General features: G+C 48.3%; 1 protein-coding gene across 2 annotated transcripts; it reads left to right on the top strand.

Moving 5' to 3' along the window:
• The first annotated feature begins 33 nt into the window (after window positions 1-33).
• Window positions 34-23,410, top strand: TUBGCP2 (tubulin gamma complex associated protein 2). 2 transcript variants are annotated; one of them, XM_030951566.1, is made up of 19 exons: window positions 34-77; window positions 1,252-1,397; window positions 2,389-2,561; window positions 3,657-3,785; window positions 4,076-4,255; window positions 7,182-7,341; window positions 7,723-7,930; window positions 8,487-8,686; window positions 9,141-9,330; window positions 9,853-9,998; window positions 10,587-10,767; window positions 11,689-11,869; window positions 12,066-12,238; window positions 13,260-13,388; window positions 13,839-13,959; window positions 16,382-16,525; window positions 17,674-17,802; window positions 18,521-18,684; window positions 23,197-23,410. In XM_030951566.1, the coding sequence occupies exons 3-19, from the start codon at window positions 2,412-2,414 to the stop codon at window positions 23,300-23,302; spliced, it is 2,691 nt and encodes an 896-aa protein (XP_030807426.1). In that variant the 5' UTR covers window positions 34-77; window positions 1,252-1,397; window positions 2,389-2,411; the 3' UTR covers window positions 23,303-23,410. The 2 variants fall into 2 exon arrangements, with proteins under 2 accessions (XP_030807426.1, XP_030807427.1); XM_030951567.1 differs by lacking the exon at window positions 1,252-1,397 and having other exon boundaries at window positions 40-77.
• The last annotated feature ends 1,670 nt before the right edge of the window (window positions 23,411-25,080 follow it).

The raw sequence follows: 25,080 nt of genomic DNA, 5'->3' as shown, positions 1-25,080 counted from the left end.
CAAGGTTACCGCGCTGCCCACCGCGCATGCGCGGGACGCGCTTCCCGGCGCCACCGGCGGCACTTCCGGGCGGGCAGGTAGGGATGGAATTAACCTAACTTAAATTAAATTAAATTAAAATAATACAGTAGGATAAGGTAGGGAGGGTGGGATGGGGCGCAGTAGGACGCGGCTGAGGTGCTGTCCGGGCCCGTTGGGTTATCCCGGCGATGGCGATCCCCTCGCGGGCTGTTCCCGTGTGCGGTTCCCCCTCAGGCCCTCAGCCGAGCCAGCCCAGCTCCCGCAGCTCCTCCTCGTTCCCTGACCCACAGACACTGCAGCAGCCCGAGGGAAATCCCTGCAGGATCACGGCCCCACGTGGTGGGGAAGCTGGGCTTTTAAAGAGATTTAAGCTTAAGCTGCGCCAGCCTGTTCTAATGTGAGTCAGTTTTGAGTGGAGAGTTGGACCAAGGCTTGCAGCTGTGAAAAATGCATGTATTTTATGATTGGCTTTTCGCAAATATTCAAATGAATATTATATGTGTTGTGTTAGAAAGTAATGCTGTATTAATTCTCTTAAGTAGTGTGGTAAATATAGTTTTAGGTTATAACAAAATGTTAAAATAGAAACTATGCCATGTAGGATACTTTTTTTAAAGAAAGGACTCGCAGCGAGATAGCAGCAGCAGGACACCCGAATCTTTCGGAGAAAGAGAATTTATTGCTCTCTTATCAGAAGAAATGAACTTCTTCCTGCCTCAAAGGCGCTGTTAGGATTCGGAGGAAGAAGCTGACACTGCCCAGACAGAATCCTGTGTTTGAATGGAATTTATGCATCATGGATGAGGTGTATGAATATGCAACAAGCTGTTGTTTTTAAGGGTTAATCCTCTGTTAACGTGGGGCCTTTTTTGGGCTTATTTTGCCCAGAAAAAGGTACCCGGACTGTCTGTAACTCTTTGTTTTTATTGTCTCATCTTATCCTAATCCAAATTGTCCAAATTATTATTACTCTAATTGTATTACTATTTTTATAACCATTTTATTACTATTAAACTTTTAAAAATTTAAAAACAAGCGATTGGCGTTTTTCACACAGGGATCCCTTCCAGCCTAAGTGATTCCATGATCTTGGCAAAACAAAAGTGTGTCCCTGTGCTTGATACGTGGATCTGGATTGTATGTGCTTGATACAGTCTGTGCAGGGTGTCACATGAATCTCTTTATTTATTTCCATGATTCCTGACTCAGGGTCTTGCTTCTGATTTACAGAATCACAGGATGTTCTGAGCTGGAAGGGACCCACAAGGATCATCAAGCCCAGCTTTTAAGTGAATGGCCCATTCCAGGAGTGACCCCACAACCTGGGTGTTTTTAGCACCAGGCTCTGACCTGCTGAGCTCATCTCAGGGTTCTGTGTCAGTATTAAAGTTATTATTTAAGCATTCTGCAGCGTTTGAGTGAAGTTAGTAAAGTGGGCAGTGGAATAGGAAGATGCCTAAAGTTGGGAAAAGCATCTTTGTGCTGATTTTAGAAGCAGCAGCAGGGTCAGCCTGTCAGTTCTTCCAGCATTCCTTCTGAGTGAAAAACCCTCTGCAGGCCACCCTCAGGTTAAGATTCTCCCCCAGGTTTAGACTTCCTGGCTGGAGCTGTCCCAGCTGCAGCTATGGCTGCCCCTGGATCCCTGGAAGTGTCCAAGGCTGGGCTGGATGGGGCTTGGAGCAGCCTGGGGTAGTGGAAAGTGTCTCTGCCCATGGCAGAGGGTGGAATAGATGCCTTGAGAAGGCTGCCCTAGAGCAGAGGCAAAGAATAAAGCAGGGATTTATTAAAAGGATCTCCTCCATGGATCCACCTTGGGCAGCACAAGAGCCCAGCCAGGGCTGCACCCAAGATGAACCAAAATGGGCACAAAATGGACAACCAGTCATGGGGACTCTCCCTTTGATCAGTTCTGCTCCATTTGCATATTGGAGTTAATTGTCCAATTCCAGCTTTAGCCCATGCAGTCCCATCCTTGTTTTTCTCTCTCCAGCCCACGTTGTTTGTGCTCTTGGGCCTGAGGTTTGGGTCATTTGTCCTTGGTCCCCAGCTAGAGCAGGAATTGTTTTGTCTCCCTAATCTGTGAGCAGAGCTCACCATCCCTTAATGTGAAGCTCAGAGGTGCAAACTAAAGCAGCACAGAATCTGAAAAACACAAAAGCCAAAACCTGAGACACCAGAATGAGACAGCCTTTGAGTCCCTTCCAACCCAAACCATACAAGGAGTATTCCTGCTTGGTTTGCTTCCTCCTCCTTCCTCCAGCCAAACATCTCCACATTCCAGAAACATCTCCCTGCTCGGGCTGTTTTCCCTGGTGGTGCTGTTTTTCCCTGAGGCAGTGTGATGACCCCTGGTTCCCGTGTCCCCAGGGCTGGTGCCAGGAGCTGGGAGCATGAGCGAGTTCCGCATCCACCACGACGTGAACGAGCTGCTGAGCCTGCTGCGCGTGCACGGCGGCGAGGGCGCCGAGGTCTACATCGAGCTGCTGCAGAAGAACCGCACGCCCTACGTCACCACCAACGTCTCTGCCCACAGTGCCAAGGTCCTGCCACCTTCTGCTGGGAATAACAGCTCGTCCTCTTGGTGTCCATCCAGGGAAAATGGGAAAAGAGGGGGCTGGTCGGATCCGAGGTGGGCGGGAAAAGGTGGAATGGTTGAGGGAGAGGAGGAGTGTTAGGACTGGGGTGTGGGCAAGTTCAAAGAAGGAGGTTGTTTTGTGGGATGTTGGGAGGGAGCTGTTTCCTGAGAAGCTGTGGCTGGCCCTGGATTCTTGGAAGTGTCCAAGGTCAGGTTGGACAGGGCTTGGAGCCACCCGGGACAGCAGAAATTGTCCCTGCCCATGGAACAAGATCACCTTGAAGTTCCCTTCCCACCCAAACCTTTCCTTGATTCCATGATTGTGGTATTCACATTCTCTGAACAGAGAGAGACATAATTCTCTCTCACAGGATTTTTCCTGGGAGAAGCTCAGAGAAGAAGAGAAAACAATTCTTATTTCTAGTCACTGCTCCTGTTGTTGCACATGTGGAGTGTGTTATGGGGATTGTTTACCCAGAGTGGTTTGTTAATTAGACACAGTGAAGGTTGTTTTGATTCTTTGGCCAGTTGGGTCGAAAGCTGTGTCCTGACTGTCTCACGCAGTCAGAGGTTTTTCTTTAGTATCTTTTTAGTATAGTATCTCTTTAGTATGTCATTTAGTATAGTATTAATTAATATAGTATAGCTTAATAAAGCAATTATTCAGCCTTCTGAAATTGTGGAGTCAGAGCACATTATTCCCTACACTGGGGTTGTTCTTCTACTATACATGATGAAATTAAAATTGTACAAAATGCAATTATATGACTAAAACATGACTTTTTTCTTCTGAATATCTCCCAAATATTAGAGATTAAAGCCTGGCACTCATGACCAGACTCATATACTTTTATAGCTATATAATTCATATAGCTTTCATGGCTATAAGACTGCTTTTTGTTTTCATTTTTAAAAGGAATCCACCAGTCAAGCTCTAAGTGCTAGGAAGTCTCCAGCTCTGTCTGAAACTTGGCATCTTGCTGAGCTGAGCTGCTTGTTTGCTCTAATTCCATTTCATTTTAATTGTAACTCCATTTAATATTAACCTGGTGTTTTACAGGTGAAAATAGCAGAGTTTTCTCGAACTCCTGAAGATTTTTTAAAGAAGTATGATGAGCTGAAGTCTAAAAACACAAGACATCTGGATTCTTTAGTTTATCTACTGTCCAAACTCACCGAAGACAAAGAGGTTGGTTCCTCCTTTAGAACTGGATGTTGAGGAGTAGCAACAATGCAATGTTTGATTTATGGTAAAGTTCAGTGAAATCTGTAGAAATCAACAAATGAGCAGCTCTAGCTTTCACTGAGTTATTAAAGCCCTACTGAGAGTTATGCTGCTCTTGATATAATCCACCAGGACGTGGAAAACTGGGACAGAGAGAGCTCTGTGGTTAGATTCAGTGCATGGTCATGTGTTTCTTGCTTTCACTTGTGCTGCCCAGCATTCACAAAACCTTTTCTCTGTTTCTCTATGTACAGACACTCCACTACCTGCAACAAAATGCTAAAGAAAGGGCAGAACTGGCAGCAAATGCAGCCACCAGCAGCAGCAACACGAATTTTTCCATCCCCTCCTCCACTTCCAAGATGTCTCTGCAGGAGCTGGAGGAGCTACGCAAGCAGCTGGGCAGTGTCACGGCCAGCTCCAGTGCACAGCAGGTACAAAGCCCTTCCTTCCCAAGCTCTGGGCACAAAATCTTCCCCTTCTGGTAGTCAGACAATATTAAATCTTGGTGCTGTTCCTTGTAAAAGTGGCCTTCTTCTATTTCAGACAGTTAAGGTTACATTTTTTGAGGTTATTCTGAGGTAAAATTCATGGTTAAATTCTTCCCTGTGAGGAACCTGGCACAGGCTGCCCAGAGCAGCTATGGGTGTTCCATCTCTGGGAGTGTCCAAGGCCAGGGCTTGGAAAAGACAGAAAGGAAGAGGAAACCCAGGCTTAGCAAACAGTTAAACATTTCATTAGCAGCAGTAGGTTGTGAGGTCAGAGTGCAAAAGAGCCATTTATTACTTAAAACTTAAATTCTGTTTCCTGTCATTATTTGTATAAAAAAGCTACACTGGTAGCTTGACCTGCCAAACAAGACAGGGAGGAAAAAATATGGTGAAAAACTCATGGGTCAAGATAAGGATATTGTGGCTGCAGAAGGCAGAGGGGTGAAAGTGTGTGGAGAGTTTTTTGGACAGAGGGGAAAGAGGAAAAGATGCTCAGAGGTCCATGAGAGTGCCTTCTCATGTCTGGTCAGCAAAATCTAACAGGGGACAAGCCTCAGATCACTTCAAGCCCTCAATGGCAAGAGGGATGGACCTTCCATGCTTTGTGTGTCTGGGCTTGAAGGGCTCTACATGAATGTGATGGTGGAGGAGAACTCAAATCTTAAAATGAAGGGTCTAATCCCTCACCCTGTCAGCAGTGGTGAGACCAACCTTGTCCCACATCCACTGAAATACTGCACAGACACTGGGCCTGACTCATCCTGATCCTTCACAGACAATCTGAGTCAAGTGGGTGATTTAGATCATGAAGGGAAGATGAATTTCCAGTGATATAACTGATCTTCTTACCAGGATTTATGTGTGAACTTGCTAAAAGAGGAAAGACCTGGAAGTGCTGTTCCCTGGGATGTGCAGTTGACAGCCAGAGGGATTGAAATGCCTTCACAAGCCAAGATTTGTGCTTCCCTGCTGCTCCATTTGCAGTCTCTTCAGACTTAAAGAGCTGCAACTGTGTTAAAAGGCCCTGATGGGCTGGTGGTGCTCAGGCCTGTTGAGTCAGTAAGGGCTGGGACAGGAGGACATTCCTTGGAAGTGTTGGGTCTGCTCAGCCTGTGACCCAGATGTTCTGTCTGTGAGGGTCACAGATGGAGCTGGAGGTGTTTGTGGAGCTCAGAGATGAGCCCTTCATCCCCCCCTCCATGGATGTTGGCACTGCCATTGCTCAAGATGTCAGCTGCAGGTTCCCAAGCATGACAGTGGCAAGCTGCCACCCTGTGCCAGGGGTGTTGGGGTGCCACCTGAGGGCCGTGTTCTCAGCCCTGGGAGCTTTCTCCAGGCTGTTGTTGGAGCCTGTAGTGACAGTGACCTGAATTTCGAGTTGCAGAGAGAAAGTGATTGATGCCCCTGAGGCATGTGCTTTGTCACCAGTGCCACAAGTGCTGTGCCATCTGCCCTGGGATTGCTTGGCACTGACAGAGAGATGATCATGCAGGGATTGGAGTGACTGCTTGGACCAGTTTTGGTCCAGGATTCATGGAGGTGGGCAAAGTTAAGTGTTCCCTTTCAGGTGGATGTGTCCTTTATAGCCAGAATGGTGATTTTTTTTTGACCTCTGCCAGTTAACAAAGTCACACTAGAGCTGGTTGAACTGCAGCAGAAGTGCCCTTGTTATAGAATAAACATATAGAATAAATATAGTGCCTTTTGTTACAGAATAAAATCAGAATCATCAAATCCAACCCTGGATTGAATATCACCATGCCCACTAAACCATGTCCCCAGCTGCCATTTCTGCTCATGTTTTGAACACTTCCAGAGGTGGTGACACTACCATTTCCCTGGGGAGCTTGTTCCAATGATTAATATCAATCTCGGTGAAGAAATTTTTCCTGTCTGCCATTTGGGAAGACCCTCTGGTGGCTGCCCTTCTCCTAAGCAGAACATGTTCATACAACCAACTGAGATTTGCAGTTTCGTGTGGGGTTTAGCCATCCTTTGCATTGCTGGCACCTTGCTTGATGCTTCCTATTTCTCCACATGAAAGTCCCAGTTCTGTTAGGGGAGCAAAGGAAATCGAGGTCCTTTCAGCAGATCACCCACACATGATGTAAATAAGAAAGTAAAATGAGCCTGTGCATATCCTTTTTCTCACACACACACACACATCTGTGGAGTTTCAGCAATGGCCTTCACCAGCCCTGGGTTTGTGCACTCGGGGCTCCAAATGTTCACGTGGGTTGTGCATCTCACAAGCTTCCCCAGCTGATGATTGATCTTGCACTCCATTTATTTTAGTGTCAGAGCTGGGGGTGGAGAGTCTTTCAGTCTTCAAGAGCTCACTTCCTTCGCCAACTCCCACTCAGAGCAAAAAACTCCATCATTTTCCAGCTCTCTGCGGGTGGATTTGTCTGGGTTGCATTTGGCATTGAGTTCAGAGGTGTTCAGTGCCCCTGGAACAGGATGCTGGTGCTTTTGGAAGGAGTTTGCTGCTTTCATGAGGTGCTCTCTCCAAACCAGCAACCACTGCCTGCTGCTTGTACATGTCCCCATTCTGCTTCCCTGGGTGTGCCCCAGCATCCAAGCCAGTGGGGACAGATGCAGAAAGGCATTATTTGATGTACCCCCACATCAAAAGGTCAAATATATATAAAAAATATGCTTTTTTTTTTTTGTAGCAGTGGGGAAAACTAGGTGGCACTGGGAAATTAAACCCTATACCATGCTACTGAAATACCAGCTACTCTGCTTTCTGTTGTCAAGTCCATCAATTGGTTTGCAGTCAATTTCTCCTTGAAATTAAATATTTCTTGGACTTCTGAAAGTCTCCTGGGTTTTTTCCTTTCTTTCCCTCTCTCTCTTTCTCCAACAGCCTCTCGAGCTTACACGAAAAATCCTCCGGGATAAGCAGAACAAGAGGAATTCTGGGCAGCCCATTCCAGTATTTCCATCCTGGGTGTATGAGAGACCTGCACTTATTGGGGATTTCTTAATTGGCACCAGTCTAAGCACTGACACAACAGTACCAATAGGTATGGGAAACAGGGAAAATTGCATTCATTTGTAGTGTTTTGTTCTCATTCAGAAATGCTGTCCAGATGTTCACACTCAGCAAAACTTGGCTCTTGGCACTTCTTTTCTTTGGGCTGTTTTCTGGGTATTTGAACAGTTTGGTGGCAAGGAGGTTGGGGAAGTTGGTGTGGGAAGCAACTGGGCCCTTTTGGGTGGGAGGATCAGCAGCAGGAGCTATGGCTGCTGTTCTCTTGGCCACAGGTGTTGGGTGTCTGATCCTGCCTGCTGGATTTGGGTAGGAATGAGCAAAGGATTCTGTTCTCCAGGAAATCGAAGTACAAGACTGAAACAGGTGGATGATGGCACATTTTGTCCTTTTTTTGTCTCCTCTTTGGGAACAGGCACTTTGCCACTGGCCTCCCAGGAATCCATGATTGTGGAGGACTTGCTGTACGTGCTGATTGGAGTGGATGGCAGGTACATCACAGCACAGGCCCTGGTGGGCAGGCAGAACAGAGCCTTCTCACTTGATCCAAACCTGGACTTGTCCATCAAGGAGCTGGTGACCAGGATTCTTCCTGTGGCTGCCAGTTACTCTGCTGTCACCAGGTACTGAGCTGGGTTTTGTCAGGGGAGAAGGCTGTCCTGTGAGAGCAGAGTCTCCCATTGTGCAGGTGTTGAATTCCATGCTGAATTTAAACTAGTATAAAATGAGTGACAATTTATTTGGGTCAGTTTTAGCTACTTTTCCTTTGCTGGGTTTTTCCTCTGTGCTGCCAGTTCACTTTTTCATACACACAGCTTTGTTCTTTCCAGTCTTGGCCTTGGTAACTTCAGGTAAAATGCAGTTAGGATATATCTACCTTCTCTTCCCACTCTGCTGTGAAATTCCCCATATTTCCTGCTTTTTGCTCCTCTCTGGGCATCCAGGACTGAGAGGACCTTTGTGTGCTGGTTCCACTTTCTACACAGTGCTTTTACAAATGGTTCTATTTCCCTTGTGGCTGGAGAGGAAACATCTTCCCACAGCTTTCCCTTCTAGGAAGTGTGGGATGGGAAATCAGGGACAGGGACTGGTGTGCTTGCACAGTGTCCTGAAGGCAGAACTTCCTGAAAATCACACAAATTGCATTGCCTGACAGAGTTTTCATTTTGTTTTTTACAGGTTTATAGAGGAGAAGTCCTCCTTTGAGTATGGACAGGTAAATCATGCTCTGGCTGCAGCCATGAGGACTCTAATCAAGGAATACATGATATTAATTACCCAGCTGGAGCATCTTCAGAGGCAGGGCCTTCTGTCACTGCAGAAGCTGTGGTTTTACATCCAGCCCACTATGAGGACCCTGGAGATTCTGGCTTCCCTGGGTAAATTTCCAAAATACAATCCTTACAGGCTGTGAGAGCTGCAGGGTAGCCAAGCAGGCAGGGCACGTCCCATTTGGATTTCCTGCTTTATTAAAGAAGAAAGCCCAGGGGAATTGTACTTGTGAGGGCACTGCACTTCTTCTGGAGAAGAGCACTCAGGTTCTAGGGCTGAATGTGCCTTTGGAGCTGTCAGGAGGCACCTCAGGGCCTTTTGCCTTCACAGCTCTTGCCCTTCCCATCAGCTGTATCCACCACTGCTGCCTCTCCTCAGCTCCTTTCCAGACTCTTCTCTAGCTCTGTGTGGTTACAATCCCTGAAAGTTTCTAGTCCAGCCCCTTGCTTACAGCTACACAGGCAGCTCAGGGGGCTATGTCCAATCTGGGGATTTTATTTCAGGACTTTTCAGGTTGTAAGTGTCTTATATTGTTGTTTTGTTGGTTTTTTTTAATTCCAGCTACTTCTGTGGATAAGGGTGAGTGTATGGGAGGATCAACCCTGAGCTTGCTCCATGACAAGACTTTCAATTACACAGGGGACAGCCAGGCCCAGGAGCTGTGCCTGTATTTAACCAAGGCAGCCAGCGTGCCTTACTTTGAAATCCTGGAAAAGTGGATATATAGAGGCATCATTAATGATCCATACAGGTAAAGAACAGTAAAAAAATGAAATTAAATGCAAAAGTTCAGAAATACTGAGCTGCTTTGTCAAGTCTGTGTTACCTGGGGGCCTGAAACAACCTTCTTGGAAGTTTTTTGGCTTTTGTAAAGTCACTTGAAACATTTTGCTGTATTTAATAGTTTATGCAGCATTTCTCTTTCCTACATTTTCAGAATCCTAAGGTGGGGGCAAAGCTGAAGGTAAAATGTGTGAAATTAATGCCTTTGTGCTGGTGACAAAGGCCAGTTTCCTCACCCCTGCACTGACAAACAGATAATGTTTAGCCTTGGCTTATGAACCCTGTAAAATTCTGTTTCTCATTGCAGATCATCAGAGACACTGTGTAGTGCTTTTCCTTTTGCTTCACAAACAGACAAATTTCAGTTCTTGATTGGATGTGTCCTCATGAGACTTTATTTCTGATAGATCCCATTACCAGTTTGCAGGTCAAAAGCAGTAATCCTCATTGTGCCACTTCCTGCCCCTAAACATCTGCTTTAACTGTTCAGTGAGTTCATGGTGGAGGAGCACGAGCTGCAGAAGGAGAAGATTCAGGAGGACTATAATGACAAGTACTGGGATCAGAGATACACTGTTGTCCAGCAGCAGATCCCCTCCTTCCTGCAGAAAATGGCTGACAAAATCCTAAGCACAGGTAGGTGCTTCTGCTGTGACAGGAACCTTGAGACAAGCTGGTCTTGTGTAAAGAGAAAGGAAATATCACCATGCCTTGCCACTTTATGGGGTTGTCCAGCTGAATTGGGAGCAGTGGAAGAGTCAGATTTAAAAAGACCCCCAAACCCTGTAAATGAAACAACACAGGAGCCCAGCAGCAAGGGGAGCTGTCTGTCTCACTGCTGCTTTGTGAGCAGGTTTCCTAGCTGGATGGAGCTGGGCAGGTGAGGTTTGACTATCTGAGTGTTAATTTAAACATTCAACCTCTTATCCTTGTACAAAGCCCTCCAAAAGTGACTTCAAGAAAAGAGTTTCAGGCCACCTGCAGAGATGTTGTGTCACCACTGGGAAGCCAAGCCATTTCTAAATCTCCTTAAATGTGATACCAGTGCCTGTTTTAAAATTCTGTACCATCTTTTGAAAGGTGTCTAAATCCTTTCCAACTTTCAGCACAACACAGTATAAATATTTCTCAGCACATCTTCCTCTTGAAGGGAGTGGTGTGGAAGCTTCCCTGTTGGCTGTGCAGCAGGTGTGAGTCTGGGACATTGTTTCTTTTTCATTTCAGGGAAATATTTAAATGTTGTGAGGGAATGTGGGCGAGATGTCACCTGCCCTGTGGCCAAAGAGGTCATCTACACTTTAAAGGAGAGAGCCTATGTGGAACAAATAGAAAAAGCATATAACTATGCCAGTAAAGTTCTTCTGGACTTCCTGATGGAGGAGAAAGAGCTGGTGGCTCACCTAAGGTTGGATTTATTTTACTAAATGCATGATAAATAGATTGGTTCTGCTAAGGGACATAAATTTTTGAAGTTAGCTCTGTTCTCTTGGGGTATTACCAAGGTGTTCTCTCTATTTCCATTTAGAAAGGTTGACCTAAAAAATAAGAGTTGGAATTTTCCCTGAAGAGGGGGAAAAAAGCCTCTAAAATGATTGAAATGTTGAGTGGGAAAGATGTTGGGGGGTCTCTGGTCCAAGTTCCTTAGAGGGCTGTTGCCAAAACTAGGTCAGGGCTTTGTTTAGCCCAGATCAGGGTCTGGAGCCACACTGTGTTATGGCTGTGCTGCAGTTTTTGCTCCAAAGCCTGCAGTTATCATGAGTGATCTCTGGCCTGGCACTTGGTTAATCCTCAGGCTCACCTCAGAACTGCTTCCAAGCTCTGTGCTCACCACACGGGAACTCTCCCTGGTGCCAGGTGAAAATCAAAGTTCATGTGTCCTGTTACAGCAAAAGTCTGCTGGATTTTTAAAAATCAGCACAGATATTTATTCACTGAGAGGAGTGCAGGATTCTGCTCTCCAGTTCTGCAGAATTGGCAGCTGCCCCTTGGCTGGAGCAGATCTGGGAGTTGTTCAGGGCAGCAGTAGGAGCCTGCACCCAGCACACCTAGGGTTTTGGGGTTTTTTTACATTTTTCTAGGCAAAAAAAAGAACAGCAGCAGCCCTGATCTGACTGCACAGAAGTGTCCTGACTGAGGAGGTAGGGAGGAGGAGACATCCATAAAAGTCTAGTCTCCAAACTGGTTATTTATGGCTGTGTGCTCTCCAGAAAGAGAAACATTTTGTGATCAAACCCCACAGGCTGAATTGATTGCATTTGTTCTTCTAGGTTTGATATGGATTAACTTTAAGAAAAGTCATGAATTGTCCCTTCATTTTCTTGAGCAGATCTATAAAACACTATTTCCTGATGGATCAAGGGGACTTTTTTGTTCACTTCATGGATCTGACGGAGGAGGAACTGAAGAAGCCTGTGGATGACATCATAACAACGAGGCTGGAGGCCCTGCTGGAATTAGCCCTGAGAATGAGCACAGCCAACACTGATCCCTTCAAGGATGATTTAAAGGTGAGAATGGGTGGAAGCAGAAGAGGCATTGACTTTGAGCAGAAGGCCTGGGAGGTCTGTGTGCCTGTGAGAACCTGCTGCTTCTTTGGTTGGTGTGACAACTGGAGAATGACTCTGACCTTGGGCACCTTGCTGTTGTTCCACAGCAGCTCTGGGTGTCCTGTGGCTTCATTTTTTCCTTGCTCATCCCTTACAGATTGACTTGATGCCCCATGACCTCATCACACAGCTGCTGAGGGTGTTGGCCATAGAAACAAAGCAGGAGAAAGCCATCATCAGTGCAGAGCCCACAGAGCTCACCCTCAGTGGCCTGGAGGCCTTTTCCTTCGACTACATTGTGAAGTGGCCTCTGTCCCTCATCATAAACAGGTAAGGCATCAATCCACTGAGGGAAAAACAGGCTTGTACTCTCCCAAGAGGCTTTCCATGCAGGAATCAAACATTCCTCAAAGCTGCAGAGCAGTCTCTGGTTGCAGACTCAACTCAGGCTGTTGCTACTCTAACAGGCTATTTTGCATTTGACTGAGCTATTAGGGTCCAAATGGAATTCTGCAGGAATTTGCTTCTTGTTTCCCTGGAAAAACACTGCTGTGAGCCACAAGCAAATGGGACAAGCAGCATTGAGTGAGCAGAGTGGCAGATTTCAAATTGCTGAATGCCAGCAATTAACTCCTCCCTTAATTTCCCCTCCAAAAATTCCATTGAATCGGTGAGACTTTCCTAACGACGCGACGCTTTTGGGATTTTGTCTCTTCCTTCCCAACAGAGTGTGTTAGCTCTGGTGGTAGCTATGGAAGTGAAAATAGGATTTTGGTAAGGTTTCCTGAACTGTATCGACTGGAGCTCTGCAGACACCTACGCCCAAGTGTCTGAGCACAGACCTGAATCCAGTCCCAGAGCTATAAATAAGCAGCCCCATCTGCTTGTGACAGTGCATTGCTGGTGGGGTAATGCTGCCTGGAGCTTGGTTACAGCTTTTCCTCCCCTTTTTTGGAAAATCTGGCTAGATTCTTGGGTGAATTCTAAAATCCTGGTGAATTCTTGGGTGACCATCTCAGTCTTAGCATGGTGGGTACAAGAACACAGTGTCTAAACCCTCCCCCCAGCCCATGTGAGTGACCCCTGCCTGGAGCTCGAGGGAATTAAGGAGGCTGGTGATGTACCCACTGGCAGGAAATATGGAGGAGGGTCTCCTTGGAGAGGAATTCTTTGGGGGGGTTGCAAATGTGGCTCTCTTGCTTCGGTTCAGTGCAGATCTGTGTGTGTCTGAAGGCGTGAGGAACATATTGTGTAAAGTCTCTTTACCTCTGAGCAGCCTCAGCCTTCACAGCTTGGTCTGTCAATCAGAGCAGGACTTCAAAATCTGGATGGGCTTCTCCTTTCTTTCCAGGAAAGCACTGACAAGGTACCAGATGCTTTTCAGACACATGTTCTACTGCAAGCACGTGGAAAGGCAGCTGTGCAATGTTTGGATCAGCAATAAGACAGCCAAGCAATTCTCTCTGCATTCAGCTAAGTGGTACATCCTTTTTTTTTTTTGTTGGTTTTTTTTTCAGTTTTGGGTCTCCTTCTTGCTAATTAGATACCTAATGACATAGCTCAGACAATACTGAGCTGAAAAAGATCCTTAAAAATGTCTTACAGTCTCAGAAACATCAATTTGTAACATTTTAGGTTTCACTCAATAGTTGTTTCTAAAGTTGCTTTCATATTTAATATTGAAATGTTGGTTTTATATGAGCAAATATTTAAAGCCTATGACAGGTTCAAAACTCTGGCTCTACTAATTGATGGAAAGCCATGAAAAATACTCAGAGCTGGTTCACAGCGACTGTAATCCCTCTCACACTGCAGCAAGGCATTTGCTAGGACAGAAATATTTAGCTCTGTGCTTGGCTGTGCAAGGCTGGTGCTAGTTCTCCGTGGCATTTGCTAGCTCTGAGCTGTGTGGGTGTGATTTCTCCCCTAGGTTTGCTGGTGCTTTCACACTGCGGCAGCGGATGCTGAATTTTGTGCAGAATATCCAGTATTACATGATGTTTGAAGTGATGGAGCCAACATGGCACATCCTGGAGAAGAACCTGAAGCTGGTGAGTGAAGTTGGAATGGAAGTCTTAACAAATGTAAGGCCTAATTTCAGTAACTGCAGCTGTCTGTTGCTTTTGTTGGAGGCATTTAAATATCTGGGAGCTGCTGTTCCTGCCACATTGCAGAGTGCTGCTGTTCTGCACCACCTTTTTGCTTGATTAGTCATACATCCCTTTCCTGTGCTGCATCCTCCTGTCTCACTCTGCTCCCTGTTATGTAAAGGCAGGTTCTGCTCAACGTTCCCATACACAGGAGAGAGAGAGAGCTGTACAAAAGGAAGGTGGATGCAGAGTGCAATGGTCATAAACCGGTCCAGGCATCTCCAGCTGATTCCTTGGCTGAGTTACAGTGCTCCCAGAAGTAGAGCCTGTGCTCTCCCTTCCATGAAACTGCCAAGGACTGGCATGCGGGGAATGTTTGGTTTAAAAAAGGCTATTGCTGCTGCTGCTGCTGCTGCTGCTATTATTATTATTATTATTATTATTATTATTATTATTATTATTATTATTATTATTATTATTATTATTATTCCCTCTGGTAGTCACCCAGTGATCAGATGCTTCTGGGTTGTGCATCTTTTTCCTCAAACACAAAACACTCCTCTTGAGGTACCAAACCACCCAACACCCCTGCCATCAGCTCTCTTGGCAGCCCTTGTGGATCTTCAGCATCATCTGATCCTGCCTTAGTTCTTCCCGTGCCCTGAGGAGGTTTTTGGGGTCAGCTGGCCAACATTTTGATGCCCTGTCATGCTTTTTCCTGGAGAATTCACAGGAGGGAGCAGGTCTAGGATTGTGAGTGTCTCTGCACGTTCTTGGCAAGAACTTCGGAATGAGAAGGGTTCATATGTCAACCTCCTGGATGATCTAGGAATTGTACTTATTTCTTTATTTTGTTGCAAGTTTATCACTCAGTTGACTTTCCTTGCATGGAGGCTGTTGTTGAAGTTGTCCTGTCCCTGTTTTCTCCTTTAATTTGTATTTTAGGGGGTAAAAGGATGATCCTCACTGGTCTCATGTAGTGCCTCATGGTGCATTTTATTTGTCACACTTCTCTCTTGTGCATTTCCAAGACAAGGTGCTCTCTTCCTAAAATTATAGCTGGGATCTTCATCTTCACAACTTCATCATCATCTTCATTGCATTAGAAAGCTGCATTTATCCCTTGTTCTGCAGTAGCTTAGAGGGATGTGGTGTTGGAATCCAAAATGCAGGGAATTCTCAGAACTTTGGGCTTGTAAACTAAAGCTTAGAATTCAACACAGGATTTGATCTGAGACCTTGGAAAAGGCTTCCAAACTTAGGTGCTAGAAGTGAGAATGTGGATTTATAGTTTAAAGCAGAGACATGTTAAGCTAAGAAGAGGAAAGTTTAGAGTTTTAGAGTTTAAGATATAGAAAAAAATAAAAGTAGTTACAAGGGTAAACAAGAAGTTTAAAATTCAGTGCTGTAGGTTTGTGCATCATGATTGACTCAGAAAGCTTACACTGTAGCATGGATCCATAAGACAAAATATTTAAGGATTGGGTCAAAAATATAAATATCCTTGTTAGCAGTGTTTTATTGGTCCATAAATCCTTAAAAGGTCTTGTAACTAGGGGTCTTGTAGCCTTCTAAACCATACAATAAAAATGTGAGCCAAACTCACCCTTCCTACCTATGTAGAAAATAAGAAAAATAAACCACATCATCTGAAAATTCAGAAATCCCATCTCTAACTCATTCAAAATTCCTTCCAAAATCCCCATAGTGTGAGAGGGGTTTCCTGCACTGGTCCTCCTGGAGCAGTGTGGATGCTGTGGCAATTTTAGTCCTGTGGTTCTTTCCTAAGCTTGATTTGTGTTCTGAGCTTCAGCACCGTGCAGAGAGAGAGGGAGTTTTAATCTCTCATTTGAAACTCAAGACTGAAACAGCCTGTTGGAGTAGCAGAGATGAACAAAAATCTCACAGAATCCTCCCAACACTGCATGTCCCAGTTCCTTATTGGCTCCTAAAGCATATTTCTGTATAGCCTGTATGTTTTAATGATAACTTTATTGACATTAAGATTTGTTTTTCCCTTTTGCTCTTGTTTTTGCTGACTTTACTGAGGTTGTGAAGGTGGGAGTGGCCATGACAAGCAGATTTTAAAAACAAACAATATGCAAGTTCATAAATCAGATAACTCCATCCTTTCCAGGGGAGGGCTTGGGTGATCAAAGCCAGCATGATTTGTGGGCAGTGATGTGGCAAGATCAGAGGTTTAAAGCCTGTGAAGGCAGCAATGTAGATGCAGTCTCCATCTCTGGGTGTTTCTGGGAGCTGCACGAGGAGTTGCTCGCTCTGAGAGGTCCCTGTCAGAGGCAGGGTGCTGGGCTGCAGCTTTGGGGCAGAGCAGCACAGCAGCCCTGGTGTGGTTTGTCATTTTTGGGCTGTCCTGTCACAGGCATCCAACATTGACGATGTCCTGAGCCACCACACCAGCTTCCTGGACAACTGCCTGAAGGACTGCATGCTCACCAACCCAGAGCTGCTCAAGATCTTCTCCAAGCTGATGTCTGTGTGTGTCATGTTCACCAACTGCATGCAGGTGTGTACAGCCTCCCCGTGCCACTGCCAGCCCCACGTGGACTTGTCTCTGCTCCTTCCATCAGCAGCTTTAAGGCTTGACAGCTCACACATCTCCCAAGTGGTTTCTGTGGCTTCTTACTCCACAAAATTCTCCTTTTTCCATGCTGAGATCAGGTTCATATGGACCAAATTCCCTCTGTTGAGGTATAAGTTGTAGTGCTCTGTAGAGGTCTCTCTTGAGGGTGAGGTGAGGGGTGCATTCCAGCATCAGGGAGCCCACAGCTTTTCTAAAACACACTATCCACTGGGTTGTGGGAGATCTGTGTACCAGCATTGACTTGGTTTGAAAGCCAGGTGTCTGCTGAGGAAGGCAGGAGCCTCCCCTGAAAAGGAAAATGAAAACCCCCTCCCTCCCAATTATTATAATTTTGAAATTAAGGGGCTCTCAGGCAAAGATATGGGAATAGGAATAACAGTTCTTTACTAGGAAAAATAAAATACAAATGCAATAGTACAAAAAGATAAACAGAGTCAGAGCATGCCCTGGCCCCTGTGTGTCAGGGGGTGGCACAGCCCCATCCCATGGGGGCTCAGCCCTCCTGCAGTGCCAGCTGTGCTGCTGCTGGAGCAGGGATCCTGCACAAGGGGGGAGTTTTCCTCTGCAGCTCCAGGGCTGCTGCAGATGGGCCTGGGCTCCCTCTGGCAATGCAGGGCAGCAGAAAGCTGCTCCTCTGGCAATGCAGTGGGCAAAGGCTGCTGTGCTGCTCCAGGCTCAGATTGGATCCAGGTAGGAATGCTTGGCTCCTCCCCTGGGCGCAGCATCTCCCCATGGGATGCTGGAATTGGATCAGCCATGCAGGGACACTCACTGGCCATGAACAGCAGATAATTAATAATTAATGGCCCATGAACAGCCGAGATCTCCTGGAGGGAGGATTGGGTGTGGAAGAGATAAAGAAAACTGCCCAATGAAGAGAAGAGAACTGCCCCATCTCTAACAGATAGGGATAGAATCCACACCCCCATTTCCAACCTCAGACCAGCATGCTGAATTCAGACTCAGAGTTAGCTCTCCTGGGAGTTGGGGTGGGCACAGCTGAGCCTTGTGCTGTGCCACAAAGGAAGAAATGAGCTATAACCGTGTCCCCAACGCTGTCCCCTTGCCAGAGGTTCACCCAGAGCATGAAGCTGGACAATGAGATGGAGAGGCTCACCCTGGAGCATGGCACCATGCTGGGCCCTCCCACCGAGGAGGAGCGTGCTGAGGAGGCTGCCAAGAAGAAGCTGACCAACAAGGTGGGACACTCTGGCCAGGGTGGCCACTTGCAGGTAGCCCTTCCTGGTTTCTAGACCCGCTCTGGCCCCAAAACCACAACCTTTGTGGAATTGTGGGTAGTGTGGAGCTCTGCTGGAGTTCTCAAAGCCTGCTTTGGAGACCCTGTCTCCCACAGCAGTCCCTGCACTGGTTTTTGAGTTTCACTTGTGTTTTCAGCTGTGCAGAGCCACATGCAGGCTTTCTGAAATGCCAGCACTTCACCATTCCCAGAGTGTGAGCAGGGCTCTTTGCAGTCCATGGCTTTCATTCCTGGGGGGTCTGTCTTGTCCATATTTCTCTGTCTGGATGCACAGGGGATTTGCTCTGTGGCCAGGAGATCCTGCTGTCCCTCTGGAAGCCCCTCTGGCACACACTGCATCAGCACTGCAGTCACAGAGCTCCAGAGGTCACAGCCTGTCTTAGGCAGCACACATTTTCTGCCTGCTGGCTTTTCCTCCTGCTTGAAAATGAGCAATGGCAGCATGTACCTGTGGATAGCTCAGCTGGGATCTGCTCTGGGCTTCTCCCAGGCTGGGCACAGCAGGGCTTTTAGCTACCAAGGACTTGGAAAGGTTTATTTCAGAGTGAAGTTTGGTAGCACTGTTTTTGGGTGGGTTAGGGAATGGAGGGAATAACTGCAGCCCCTTGGCAAGTGCAGATCAGCACACACATGGGGCCACTCTGCCTTTGTCTTGGCAGCTTTTAGCAGAGCATGCTGACAGCCTGCACCTCACATCTGGCTTTGAAGCCACCATCAACAAGTTTGACAGCAATTTCTCCACACATCTGCTGGACCTGCTGGACAAGCTGAGCGTGTACAGCACCAATGACTGCGAGCACAGCATGCTCAACATCATCTACAGGTGAGCCAGGCCTTCTCTGTCTGTGCCTTCCCCTCCCCTGGTCCCAGGTTCAGCTCAGGAAATGCTCATTATAGCTGAGAAATGTGTTTATTTGGAGCTCTGAGCAGCCTGGGCTAGAGGAAGGTGTCCCTGCCCATGGATAGGGGTTGGAATGAGATGAGCTTTGAGATCCCTTCCAACCCAGACCATTCTGCTTTGCATTTCAACCCTAGGCTTTAGGAAAACCCCAAAACAATTCCTTTGAATTGTGTGAAATTTGGCCATTAATATTGTACATGTAGTGTTAGTTTTTCTGGGGATTGTCTCACTTTGGAGACAGTGAATAAACCAATTTCCAAACACAGGGTAAGCATTCCAAGATGAGAAAATCACACAAAGGTGTGATCATAAAGTGTCTATTTTAAGTTCCCATATTGCATTTATTTAAATAAGCAGCTTCTTGGAAATCAAAATTCCTTCAGAAATACATAAAAGTCAGGTACACAGTACTGGGGAAGAGAGAGAGCAGATGGAAGTTTTGCTGCTGGGTGTTGCTTTTTCAGGAAAAAACCTCCCTGGAAGTTCTGTTCCCTGTCCATCTGCACTGGATATCTTTTATGGCTGGCTGATACCCCCACAGCTCTGTTACACCTGAAAGCAGAGAGAAGGGAAATGTTTCACAAATGTTTTTTAAGGAGGTTGTTGTCCCCTCCTGGTGCTGTTTCTGACAGCATCTGTCAGGGCTGTCAGGATTCCTGCTGCTTTGCAAACACTTGCTAGGTGAAGTATTCCCACAGGAGACTGTGCTTCCACTTGTCCTCTTCTTCTGGGAACTTCTTGTCCAGCCACTTGTCCAGGTTTGCACAGCCCCTGGCGGTGCCCCAGGGCTGCTTGGTGTTCTGAGCTCTCCTGCTTCCATCCCCTGTCAGGGGAGCATTCCCAGCCACCAGAGCTGCCCCTGGGGGTGCTGCTGAGTCCATGAAGTGGGAATGTAGGTGAGGAGCCCTTCTCCACAGCCCTAAGAACTCAGGTTGGCTCCAGCTCTGAAATGACCAGAGTCAGAGGTCTTCTCCTCACCTTGGAATTTCTCCAAAAAACTTTGTGTGGCTGTGGTTGTTGTTCCTTTCAGGACTAACCAGGGCAGCCAAGTCTCTGCAGGACCTTTTGGGAGAGGCTGGTGTGGCTTCTCAACATTTCATGTCACCCTTCATGTGCCTGGAGATCCCAGTTCATCATCATCATCAGGCTGTTGCAGGTTCCAGGCAGGATCCATCTGTAGGAAAGGCTGGCAGGATTAAGCTCTCCCTGTTCCCTGGCTCCATCACTGCTGGGTGTCACAGGAGCATCCAGTCTGGGCTTAGATTCAGGGATTGGGACCACAGGCAGCTGAGTCACCCAGGCAGGAGCATTCACTGCTCCCATGTGCTCCAGCTCTCCTCCTTTATTCTTTTTTTAACATTTTTCCCATCTCCATTACAAGTTCTAACAGGGGCTTGTTCATGGTGCTCCATCCAGGAGATTTGATGGCAGCTCACCCCATGATCCCAGAGCACATGGCCAACACAGTGCTGAGGGCCAAATTACCTACTCTGCCATGGTGGGAATGTCACACACATGCCAGGACAGTGGGACAGCCTGGTGCTGCACCCCACAGCCTGGCTGTGTGTCCTGCCCAGGGTGCCACAGCCCCACTGGGGGGGCAGCTGGGGCCAGCAGGTGACTCCTGAGCTGTGAAACCTCTGCAGCTGCTTCTCCCAAACACAGAGAGGTTGGGTTTTGCAACCAGCACTTCCTGCTTCAAGGGAAAGGAGAAGTGTGCTGGTGCAGATGCTGCAGTGCTGCTGTCCGTGCTGTGTGCTGTGCACAGTGACCCAGCTGCACCCACAGGAGGGCCTGGCTGCTTTGCCCTCCCTTTGTTCCCGTGTCCCTGTCCTTATGCCACCAGGACTGTCACCACTATCAAGTCCCCCCCTAGTCTGGATTCTCTGGGAGCGCTTGAGTCTTCACCAAGACATTGGAGCTGCTGGACCTTTCCTGTCAACGCAGAAATCCTGGGTGTGAGCAGCCCATGGGGCCTTTCCAATCCCTGCTCAGGGCTGGTTAAAGGGTGGGAGCCCCACAGTGAATGCCCAGAGGTGACATTTAGCTCCCATGCAGGTTGGAGGGATTGTTGGCTCCAGGCCTGGGCTCTATGGCAACAGGAACCTGAGAAGCAGAGTGGAGACAGTTGCCATCTGAAATAACACATTTGAGAGAGTTTATAAGGAAGAGTTTGTAAGACGTACCACACTTTTCTTCTAATTTATAACCTTTTTATGGGACTGCTTTCCAACAGGGATCATCAACATGTCAGATAAATAACAAAATTCACAGTTCTGGTACTTGCTCATCATTTACTTGATCCTGGTTAACACTTATTCATTTTGTGGTACTGAGTAACTGAGACATTTTATTTGTGGTATCAAACAACAGGAGATGGAGATGCAGAGGGTTTCCTCCAGAGCTCAGAGGTGACAGATCTCTGCTGTGCCCAAGTCCTGCTCAGTGTGTCAGAGAATAGAATCAGAAAATCTCCTGAGTGGAAGGGACCCAACAAGGATCATGCAGACACCCCAACAATCCCACCCTGGAGCAGTGTCCAAGCTCTCCTGGAGCTCTGGCAGCCTCAGGGCCGTGCCCATTCCCTGGGGAGCCTGGGCAGTGCCCAGCACCCTCTGGGGAAGAGCCTTTCCTGATCTCCAACCTAAACCTCTCCTGGCACAGCTTCAGCTGTTCCCTTGGGAGTGCAGGAACTCTCCAGTTACTCCAACACCTCCCAGGAGTGAAAAGGAGTAGAACTGCAGTGGAGAGGGCTTTGTCAGCAGGATCAGTTAAGTCCTCATTCTTAGAAATCTTACACATCAGTGTGGTTATCAGCATCCTTCCCTTACCAGTGTGGAGCAAGCTGAGCTCAGAGTAGGTCACCAGGATGTGAAGTGGTGCAAACCCAACCACAAAACAAGAAACAGCCACGTAAGCACATGCTGAGGGAGCACCACAGAGATTCTGAATAAATGGTTATCAGAGATCACTTGAAACTAAAAACCACTGAAAGGGAAGCCAAGCAAAATCTGCCAGTCACTGAGCTGGGCATGAAGCAGCTTTAGAAATGGAGCAGGTGCTCAAAGCAGCAAGTCCTGGCCTTGTGTTTGAACCAAAACTTGGCCAGTGCTCTCACCTCAGTGTCAGGTTTCCCTGGTTCAACTCCTCGAGGATGAAGGCAATGTAAAGCTTTTCAGCCAGGAGAGAGCAACAGATAAATTCCATCTGTCGAGGCTCTGTTTTGTGCAGGCACCAAAAAATGTCAAGGAACAATTTGTTGCCGTTTGTGTGAGGTTGTTAAGCAACATGAAACTCAAATATTGTGCCCATTCAGTTGGTACGGGAGCAGCCTAATTTGAGAAAGGGAGAGAGTAACTTTTGTGTGATTCATGGGCTTGCACTGCCTGCCTGCTCAGTGATCCAGGGCACACGAGCTGCGCAGGCTGTGCGTGCTCTGGGATCTGCCATGGGAAGGTCACAGCAGGCTTGGGGCTGGGTGGCATCACTCTGGATTGTCAGGGAGCTGGGGTTGTGGTATCCCTGGAGTTGAGTGCTTTGGAGAGGCTTTTCCAAGTGTCACCTGTGGCTGAGCATCTTCTGCCCGGTTGCTGGTGTTGGTGAGTTGTGGATCTGTGGGAAGCATCCTGGTGTTAGCCAGGGGATGGTGGGGATGGGAACCTCAGCATTTCCTGGTGCTGGGTGGATTCCCTGTGGGAGGGAGTGGTGAACAATGGGATTTCAGCAGTGCTGGGGAGGGCTGGGAAGGGGCAGACACTGAGCCACCCTTGTCCACACGAGACACCTCTGTGAGGTGAGCATTTGGTCCTTCCCAATGTATTTGGGACAGATTCCTGATGCATTTCCCTGTCAAAGGCATGGCATGGAGCAAGTGTCACCACACCCGTGGCACAGCACACACATCCCACATGCAGGGACAGGGCTCCCTATTGTCACCATGATTTTTTCTGAAAAATCTCCTGAGAAGCTGAGAAGCCTCAGAAAATACATGTAAACAATAATTATCTGACTGCTTGGAATGTGGTCTGGAGGTTGCTTACCAGCAGGTGCATCTTTGATTGGTTCCATGTGAATTGTTTTTAATTAACAGCCAATCCCAGTCCAGCTGTGTCAGGCCTCTGGTCTGTCACAGGTTTTTATTATTCATTCTTTGCCAGCCTTCTGTCTGGATCCCTTCTCTTTCTTTAGTATAGTTTTAGTATATAATTTTCTTTTAATATAATATCATAAAATAATAAATCAACCTTCTGAGAACTTGGGAGTCAAATTCTCATCTCTCACCTCATCCTGGGTTCCCTCACAACACCACCACAACAACTGGTGACAGCAGTTGTTACAACACCACAGCAATTGGTGACCAGCAGCACCCTGTGGGTGTCCTGGGGGAGGTTCCTGCTGCCACCTGCCCTGCCCCAGGTGTGTTGTGTCCCTCAGGTTGGACTTCAATGGGTTCTACACGGAGCGCCTGGAGCACATGTCGGCCGAACGCAGCCGGAAGGCGCCGCCGCTGCTGCCCCGCCTGGCCGTGCCTGCCCAGTGAGCCCCAGCCCACCCTGCCACCAACCCTGCCAGCCTTCACTCTCCTGACGTGTTTGTAATGTTTAAGCTTTTGTTGGGTTGTTTTTTTTTTACTACTATGTTGTACAATGATGTGTTTGTGTGTTGTAAGATAAATTAAATAACAATAACAACAACAAGAGAAAAAAAATCAGGGTTGTTTTGTCTGTTAACAGAACTGAGGGTGCAAATTATTGTGGATGCTCCATCCCTGGAAGTGTCCAAGGCCAGGCTGGACAGGGCTTGGAGCAAGCTGGGATAGTGGAAGGTGTTCCTGCCTATGCCATGGGATGATCTTTAAGTTCATTTCCAACCCCAAGCCCTCAGTAGAGGAGTTCCAGGGAATCTGAATATTGCCTGAGGCACTTAGAGAGCAGGTGCATAGAGGGAGGAAGAGAAATGTCTCCCAGGAACAAGGGGTAACCAGGGCCAGGGGCACAGAGGCCTTGGGGGCAGGAGTGGGGACCTGGGGACGTGTGTGAGTGAGGGCTGTGGGCACAGGACTGAGTCTCCTGTCCTTCCTCTCCCTCACTGCTCCTGTGCAGGGACCTCCTGGAGCCCACAGGAGGGAAGAGCCAGGTTCTGTGTGCTCCATGGCCTACAGCTGCTCCTCCAGCTTCCCTGAGGGAGACAGACCCCAGCAGAGGGTGGGGACCAGCAGCCAGCACTGAATCCCACTAGAAGTCATGGAGAGTTCATTAAATCAACAGTGAATTTATGACTAATCCCAAATCCGTTCACACCCACGTGCCTGTGTCCATTTCCATTTCCTGGTTGGCCCTGGCCTGAAACACACAGAAATACAAACGTGCCCAGCTTATCTGCCCTGATCTCCCAGCTGCAGTGCTTCCTGTGACAGTCCAGCCCCCCCAGTGCCCCTGCAGAGCCACAGGACATGTCCCACCAGGCCATACACACAGTCCCCAGTGCCACCTGGACCATCCCCCCACCCCAATGTCCTGTGGGCATCCCCTACTGACGCAGCCCCCCGTGCCCCAGGGACCCTCCCCAGAGCCTCACAGCCAGTCACGATTCCCCACAGAGCACTCCTGGATGCTCATGGACAGTCCCCAGTGTCCCCTCTGGCGTCCTGCAAACCTTCCCTGTCACCCTGTGTGCCCCAGGGACCATCCTGTGCCCAGTGCCCCAGGACCCTCCTCAGTGCCCCGTGGTCAGTCCCCAATGTCCCACGGCCCCTCCAGGTGTCCCTGTGTACCCTTCTCGATTCCCCACGCACCCCCGTGATGGCCTGGGGACAGTCCCCAGCTCCCCGTGATGCCCATGCCACCCTCCCTCTAATTCCCCGTGGGCACTCCCCATTTCCCTACGGACACCCCCGGTGCCCGCGGATCCTCCTCGATCCCCACCGGCTGCCCCCGGTGCCGTGGCCTCTCCTCAGTTCCCCACGGATCCTCCCGCGATGTTCCCGGTACCCGGAGCCCCCTCCTCATTCCCAGCGGGCAACCCTCAGTGCCCGCGCGGTTCTCCGTGCCCCCATCTCCCGGTGCCCGGTTCCCCGTGTCCCCATCTCCCCGTGCCCCCATCTCCCCGTGCCCATCTCCCACTGCCCCCGCCGTTCCCCGTGCCCCCATCTCCCCGTGCCCCCATCTCCCGGTGCCCCCATCTCCCCGTGCCCCCATCTCCCCGTGCCCCCATCTCCCGGTGCCCCCGCCGTTCCCCGCCGTGGGCGGCCCGTCCCGCCCGCCCCGCCCCGTCCCGTCCGGGCCGTGGGTGAGTCACGGCGGGCGGGGGCTGCCGGCG

Source organism: Camarhynchus parvulus, chromosome 6 (genome assembly GCF_901933205.1).
Source record: "Camarhynchus parvulus chromosome 6, STF_HiC, whole genome shotgun sequence".
NCBI lineage: Eukaryota > Metazoa > Chordata > Aves > Passeriformes > Thraupidae > Camarhynchus > Camarhynchus parvulus.
The sequence above is the reverse complement of the archived record's forward strand: the minus strand, read 5'-3'. Positions and strand labels throughout refer to the sequence as shown.

Excerpts from the sequence above, each read along its gene's own strand:
- TUBGCP2 (XM_030951566.1), top strand. The coding sequence starts at position 2,412 with ATGAGCGAGTTCCGCATCCACCACGACGTGAACGAGCTGCTGAGCCTG. Across the intron at positions 8,687-9,140 it reads GGAGATTCTGGCTTCCCTGG|CTACTTCTGTGGATAAGGGT; the intron begins GTAAATTTCCAA and ends TTTTAATTCCAG. Across the intron at positions 13,389-13,838 it reads TCTCTGCATTCAGCTAAGTG|GTTTGCTGGTGCTTTCACAC; the intron begins GTACATCCTTTT and ends TTTCTCCCCTAG.